The sequence below is a fragment of the Octodon degus genome, unplaced genomic scaffold (genome assembly GCF_000260255.1).
Source record: "Octodon degus isolate 3935 unplaced genomic scaffold, OctDeg1.0 scaffold00304, whole genome shotgun sequence".
NCBI lineage: Eukaryota > Metazoa > Chordata > Mammalia > Rodentia > Octodontidae > Octodon > Octodon degus.
The window spans coordinates 1,718,510-1,726,717 of NW_004524880.1; the positions used below are offsets into that span (position 1 = coordinate 1,718,510).

The 8,208-nt window shown below is 35.0% G+C and overlaps 1 protein-coding gene across 1 annotated transcript in view; it reads left to right on the plus strand.

Moving 5' to 3' along the window:
• LOC101586783 (vomeronasal type-2 receptor 116-like) overlaps positions 1 to 8,208 on the plus strand; it is an 80,781-nt gene that overhangs the window by 54,294 nt on the left and 18,279 nt on the right. The window contains exon 3 of the mRNA XM_012513012.1: positions 998 to 1,222. Coding sequence (XP_012368466.1) covers positions 998 to 1,222 — 225 coding nt within the window. The remainder of the gene's footprint in view (positions 1 to 997; positions 1,223 to 8,208) is intronic.

Here is an 8,208-nt window from a genome sequence, read left to right on the forward strand (position 1 = left end):
TGGGAGAGTGTCCGGCCCATGCTGCGCCTGGGCTGGGACTGGTCCCGCCGGTGCAGGGTAGCAGGAAACTCCTACAGCTCAGCATATTTAAAGGGCTTTACCTTTTACAGCTACTGATTAGACTTTTCTGTTGGATATTTAAGACCAAAATAAATCAAAACCTACAGAACAGAAAATGTAACGTTTATATCTGAAAAAGTCAGTCAAATCCCCTCAGGATTTATCCTGAAGCCATGTACAGAAGTTTTTAGATCTTTTGTCAATGTCAGCCATCTGGGTGTGTCACGGACATTCAGACAGATAGTGATGTTAAGCTAAACTGCCTATGATATACGGTCATAATATCATTAATCTTCTTTTCTGGAGGGTTAAAAACTTGTTTGCAGACCACATAATTGGAGAGAAAGAAGGGCTACAAGAGTAGGCAATATTTTGGTCCTAGCCCTTCAAAGTCAGTGAGGACTCCAGACATAAGTGAACCTGTACTGTAATATCTGTAACTCAGTGGTGTCCCAAATTTTCTGTTCGAGATTATGGGACCAAACAAGAAAGTGATTGAAGATGTATAGTAGGTCTAAGGAGAGTCTTCCAGAGATAAAACATTCTCTCATGCTTTCAGAGAGTGCAAATTGGTCTGTAACTTTTCTAATTTTTAAAAATATTTTATATTTTCTTTATAAAATAAAAAGTTAAAATTTTTGGGAATTCAGTAATTGCTGTTACATTACAGATTGGTGTCAAATTAGTTGCTTAAAATACCATATGCAAGTGTGCAAAATTAGTGTAAAAATTGAAAAGAACAAAAGCGATTGATAGAGGAGAAAAAATTTATATGTATATACACAAGATAGCATGGATAATTACACTACTGATTGTACCGATCTAATGTGGATATTTTAATACCATTAATGCATTCCATTTTTCTGTTGACTTTCTGTTGACTTGCTGTCCTTCTATTTTAGCTCTGAGACTAAGAAGAATGACATATCTCTTTCAGCTCCATTCCTTGTTAAAGAACATCAAGTTTGACACTTGTGCTGGAGAGCACGTGAATTTGGACAAAGAAAGAAAACTTCATATAAAGTTTGACATTCTCAAATTTTGGAACTTTCCTGAAGGTCTTAGGCTTAAGGTTAAAGTAGGAGAATTTTCTCCTCATGTTCCAAATGGGCAGCAGTTGACTTTATCTGAGATGATACAATGGGACTCATTAATTGCAAAGGTATGTTGAATTGAATTATTGTAGTAAATTTTATAGACAAATTCTCTTTTCTTTTTTTAAAATTCTATTTTAGTGAGAAACACATAACAATGAGATATTTTCAAAACTGATTAATAGGACAGTTTTAATAATTAATACATTGTACATTGTTATCTTCTTAGTGGTTAGCCATAGTATAAGATGCAGACAGGATATCTAGTGAAAGTAGCTGTATGCATATCCTAACTCTTCTATGTATACAGATGCAAAATGGTCCTTCCTTTGTATCCGCTTTTTTGTTTAGTCCTGTCAGAAATGGATATTCCATTGGCATCTAAAAACTATAGGTGCGTGAATTCAGCAAAACAATCCAACACAGTCCAGTAGTACACAATAGTAGTGGGTTATCCACACAAGTTGTTGACTAGAGCCTTTCACAGCTCAGCATATTAATAGAACTTTACTTTATATACCTCGTTTTTATACTTTTCTGCTGAATGGTTAAGACCAACATAAACAAGACCTGTATAAGAAGAAATGTAACTTTTGTATTTGATAAGGTCAGTTAAGCACCCTCAGGTTTTATCCCATAACTGTACCACAGTATGCAGATCCTTTGTCAGTGTCAGCCATGTGGATGAGTCGTGCCCATTGCTTGACTGATGTGCTCTCTGTGAAAGCTTGAGAGAATGTTTTTTGTCCATATTACTCTCCTTAAGCACACTCTACATCATTGATCACGTTGGTCTGTGGCCCCATAATCTCCTTGACCAGAAAATTTGGGACACTACTTAGTGACATGATATTACAGCACAGGATCTACTATGTGCTGTGTCTTCACTGACCTAGAAAGGCTAGGGTCAAAATGTTGGCTATCCTTGCAAACATTCTATTTCTCTAATTTTTGTTCTGCAAACTTAGGTTGTTAACCCTCCAGAGGAGAAGCTTATTATTACCCTACAATTTATGCAGTTGGGTTTAACTTCACTATCTATCTGTCTGAATATCAAACATCTTGGGCATAACATGGAACAGGTATTTTCCATCAATTATTGATATGTTAAACTTTAAGTCCCCATAGAATATGGAGATTAAAAATTAGAAAAATGAAAAATATTTAAAAATATGAGTAGATCATTACCTATTTTTACACAAATATTTGGAAAAGTAACCATTTAGAGCATTGTAGCAGGACAGTGCTGTGACTTTTTTTCTTTTTCCGTATCTTTTTTTTCATTTATTACCCATTAAAAAACTTTTACTTGTGAGATAGTATAATAATAGTTGGTATGTCATGACAAGAAGTATGTGTTTAGAAGACCAGAATGACAGGCATTTCAAGCGTAACCCTTCTTTTTCACATTGCTGTCTTCAGTACAGTTGCTTGGTGCACAGGTATTAGCATGTATAGTTAGTCAGGGTGATAATCCTAGTAATTATTTGCTAGTTTCAAAAACCTGCCAATGTTTCTCAGAATCATTGCCTTGCCCATCTTGTGTGTATAAATGTATGGCCTTGTCCCTGTCCTGTTTCCCTGCTTTTCTCCTTGCCCTCTCCTCATTGTCCAATCCTGAAGTTCTCAATTTCCCTTTAATTGTGTTATATCTTTCTATTTGTATTTCTTCTTTTGATTTCTTATACTAAGGAGACTATATATTATTTACACATGAAGGTCTGGTTTATTTCACTTATGAGTATATCTTTAAGTGGCATCCACTTAAATATAAATGCTTCAAATTTATTATTCTTTATATCAGTATAATACTCAATTGTATAATAATACCACATCTTTTCAACCATTCCACATGTGACGGGCATCTTGGTTGTTTCCAAGATTTGACTGTCACAAATTGTGCTGCCATAAACATAGGTACACATATATCACTATTATATGATGTTTTCAGTTCCTCCGGGAAAATTTCCAGTTAGGGGATAGCTGGCCTGAATGGAATTTCCAGTGCTAGTTTATTAAGGAGTGTCCAAACTGATTTCCATAGTGGTTTTACCAGTCTATATTCCCACTAGCAGTGGAGAAGAGTACCCTTTTCCCCACAGCCTTTCCAACATTTGTTGTTGGTTAATTTCTTTATAATAGTCATTCTTTGTGGGTGAGATGGTATCTCAGTGTTGTCTTAGTTTGCTTTTCATGGATGGCTAATGATGTGGAGTTTTTATCATATTATGTGTTAGCTTATTTAATTTTCACCTCTGAGAAGTGTGCGTTCAACTCAGATGCCCATTTCTAGATTGGGTCTTTCAACTTAAGGTCCCTAATGTATTTTAGTTCTTTATAAATTGTAGAGAGCAGACCTTTTTCTGAGTGCTCATTAGTTAAGATTTTTTTGAAATTTGCTCGCAAATACATTTTAGGAATGATTTCTCTAGGTCTGTGAGGCATGTTGGTTTTAGTTTGATAGGGATTACATTACATTTGTACTACAATTTTGGGAGTATGGCCATCTTGACGATGTTGATTCTTACTATCCAGGAGCAGGGAGTATCTTTTCATTTTCTGAAATCCTCTACAATCTATTTTTCAGAGTACTGTAAATTTCCATCAAAAGATGCTTCACTTGTTTAATTAAGTGAATTCCAAGATATTTCATTTTCTGCAGTGTTATTATAAAAGGTATTGTTTCTCTAATTTCCTTCTCAGTATGTTTGTTATTTGTGTAGAGGAATGCTATTGACTTTTGAATATTAACTTTGTATCCTGCTATGCTACTGAATTTGCATATGAATTCTAGTAGCTTCTTGGTGGAGATTTTTGGGTCTTCCAAGTAAAGTATCATGTCATCTGCAAATAATGATAATTTAACTTCTTTACCTATTCTTATTCTTATTTTTTCTCCCTCTTATCTAATGGCTCTCGCTAATGATTCCAAAACTATACTGAACAGCAGCGGTGATAGAGGACATCCTTTTCTTGTACCAGATCTGAGAGTAAAAGATTTCAGTTTTTCCCCATTTAGATTTATATTAGCCTTTGCGTTGTCATACATGGCTTTTACCAAATTGTAGTAGAGGCACTGTGTTCCCATTTTCTGGAGAAATTTGAACATGAATGCATTTTGGATTTTGTCAAAAGCCTTCGCTGCATCAATTGACATGATCATGCAGTTTTCAGATTTCGCTCTATTAGTATAGTGTATTACACTTATAGATTTTTGAATATTGAACCATCCTTGCATCCCTGGGATGAATCCTTCCTGGTCATGCTGTATGACCTTCTTGATGATTTGCTATATTCTATTTGCTAGCATTTTATTAAGGATTTTTGCATATATGTTCATGAGGGAGATTGGCTTGTAGTTCTCTTTTTTAGTTTCGTCTTTCCCTGGTTTTGTTATCAGTGTAATACTTGCTTCTGTGAATGGTTTTGGAAAATCTGTTTCCTTTTCAACTTCATTGAAGAGTTTTAGCAGTGTAGGAATAGTATCTTCTATAAATTTCTTGTAGAATTCAGCTGTGCATCCATCAGGACCTGCACTTTTCTTTTCTGGCAGATTTTTTTATTACATTTCATATTTCACTGGCTGTTAATGAGAGTTGGGTTAATGAGAGTTGTTATATCTTCTTGATTCAGTTTTGGTAATTTCTATATTTCTAGAAATCTGTCCATTTCGTCTGTGTCTTTTATCATGGAGAGTAAAGATTCTCGAAGTAGTTATGGATAATCTTGTGATTTTTCACTGGGTCTGTGATTACACCCTTTTCAATCCTTGTTGCTTGTATTTGAATTTCTTCTTTTCTCTTTTCATGAGGTTAGCTAGGGACTTAGCAACTTTCTTCAGCCTTTCAAAGAATCAAATTTTTGATTAGTGAATTCTTTGAAGTGTTTTCTTTATCTCATTTGAATCAATTTTCTCTCTAATTTTTATGATTTCTTGCTGTCTTTGGGCTCTGGTTTTGGTTTGCTCTTCCTTTTGTTGATGTCAGAGGTGCAGAATTAATGTGTTTTTTCCCATTCTGTTTTCCTAATGTGGGAATTCACAGCTATGAATTTGCCACTGAGAACTGCTTTCATCTCTTCCCACAAATTCTGATGATTTCCTGTTGAATTTTCATTAAATTGTAGACATTGTTGAATTTCTTGTTTAATTTCATCTGTGAACCATTGATTGCTGAGGAGAGTGTGTTTTAGTTTCCATGTATTTATGTGGTTTTTCTCGTTTCTTTTGTCTTTTATTTACAGTTTTATTGTGCTGTGGTCAGATAATATACATGGGATAATTTCTGGTTTCTTGCATATCCTTAAGCATGACCTATGGACTAGTATGTGGTCTGTTTTAGTAAATGACCTATGTACAGCTGAAAAAAATATGTATTCATCTGTGTTCGGATGGAGCACTCTGTATATGTCCATCTAGTCCATTTGTTCCAATCTCTGGTTCAGTTCTATCACTTCATTATTAATTTTTTCTAGTTTACCTATTTTTTTGGGATAAGGGGGTGTTAAGGTCTCCTGTTAAGTTTGTGGTCTTGGATATTAGATTTTCCATGTCTATTAAGATTTGTCTTATATAGTTGTGTGGTCCTGTGTTTGGTGCATAGGTATTTATGAATGTTACCACTTCCTCTTGAATTTTTCCCCTAACCAGTATATATTGGCCTTCTGGATTTTGTTTGATCATTCTTTGTTTGTAGTTTAGACTGTCTGAAAACAGCATTGCTATCCCTGCATTTTTCTGAGGTGCTGGGGCATGTAGTAAGATGTTCCAACCTTTGCTTTTCAGCCTATGAACTTCTTTATGAGTTACATGTGTTTCCTGTGTACAGCATACTGTTGGATTTTGTTTCCCAATCCACTGTGCCAGTCTATTCCTCTTAGTTGGTGAATTGAGTCCATTTACATTGATGGTTATAATTGAGATGTGTTGACTTATGATTGACATGTTATGTGCCTCCTGTTGTTTACTCCTTTTTCTCCCCTGTTTGTTTTCCCTATTAATGTGTTGCATCTATTCTCATTAGTGGAGTTTTGATAATTTTGGTCCTTCTCCTCTACATTTTTCAGGTGTCTGTGTAGGACTGGCCTTGTCACCATGAAAGTCTTTAATTGTTCTTTTCATGGAAGTATTTCACTTCTTCATCAAACTTGAGAGTTTTGCAGCATATAGTAGTCTGAGGTGGAATTTGTTTTTATAGGGGAGTTGAAGTACTCTGCTCCATCCTCCTCTTGCCTTCCTGGTTTGTGAAGAGAAGTACGCTGTAATTCTGATGAGTTTTCCTTTGAACATTATCTGCTTCTTTTCTCTAGCACCTTTCAATTTATTATTCTTGTGTTGGATTTCTGGGATCTTGACTATTATATGTCTCAGCGTGTTTTTAATTAAATTGAAGTTATTTGGCATTCTGTATGCTTCGGTTACCTGAATGTCAGATGTTTTCCTCATATTTTGGAAGTTTTCTCCTATTACTTCTGCCCGTATTCTTTTTATATCGTTTGTATCGACTCCATCTTTCTCATTGATGCCTATTAGTCTCACATTGTTCATCTTTGCATCATCGTGCAGGTGATAGATTATTTATTTCTTGCATCCTAGCAGATATTTTCTTACCTTTTCACTATCCACACCAGCATCTTCAAATCTGAAACTGTGTCTTCATTTTCACGCAAACGGTTTTGTAGACTTGTGATTAAGATTTTAAGTTCATCTGTAACTGTTTCACTCTGATGCAATCTATTTGTTTGCTGGGTTGCTTCCTCAAGGAATCTGTCATTTTTCTAATCTGTTCTATTTTTTGTCAATGTCTTCTTTAGATGCAGTTATTAATTCTTTTTCTGTAGCGTTTTTCTTCAGATTGGGTTTCCTCAATATGTTTCTGTATTTGATTCTTTACTTCAGATAGTATGAATTCAGAGATTTCTTTTTTTAATTCAGAAATTAATTCTGCTTTGAGTTCTTCTATAACTTTCTGCTGCTGTTTCTTTACTTATGACGCTGTAAATTCACACATTTCAGCTGAGCTAGTGTCCTCTGCACTTGTTCGGGTTGGGCATTGGGTTTCCTCCATGTGTTTCTGTATTTCATTCTTTACATCAGATTCTATGAATTTAGAGATTTCTTTTTTCATTTCAGGAATTAATTCTGCTCAGAATTCCCCTATACTTTCTGCTGTTGTTTCTTTCTGCTGTTGTTTCTTTCTTTTTTTCATAATTTTATTGATAAACAAATAGCAATGAGACAATTTCAAATCAAATCGCTAGGATATTTTCAATAATTAACACACTGCATACATTCTTCTTAGTGGTTAATTTCTGTACAAGATGCGGACGTGATATCTTATTTACAAACACCATTTGAACAAATCACTCTATTCATTAAGAGAATGTAACTGTATATCAATCCTAAAAACTTTGAATACACAGATAAAAAATGGACATTCGTCTGTATACCATTTTTTTGTTAAATTCCGTTATTTGAATATTATAGGTGTGTAATCTCAGCAAAATATTCTAAAAGAGTCCAGTAGCCCATAATAGCATTGGGTCTTCTGTTTAACTGGCAATGCTAGAAATTGTTGACCTGAGTCCCTTACAGCTCAACATAACAGTATGACTCTGCTTCCTATATTTCGTCTTCATACTTTTCTGCTGGATGTTTAAGACCAAGGTAAAGCAGGACCTATGCAACAAGAGTTGTAGCTTTTGGGTCTGAGAGGTCAGTGAAATCCCCTCAGGATTTATCCTGAGATACTGTACCTCAGAATGTCGAACCTTTGTCAGTGTCAGTCATGTGGATGAGTCACGGCCATTGTTTGGCCAATGTGCTATCTGTGAAAGCCTGAGAGAATGTTTCCTCTCCACGTGACTCTCCTTAGGCACAGTCAACATCATCGATCACTTTCATCTTTGGCCTCATAATTTCCTTGATCAGAAAATTTGGGACACTACCGAGTTACTTGACATTACAGTACAAGTTCTCATATGTCCTGAGTCTTTTTTTTCTTTTTTCATAATTTTACTGAAAAACAGATAGCAATGAGATAGTTTCAAGTCAAAT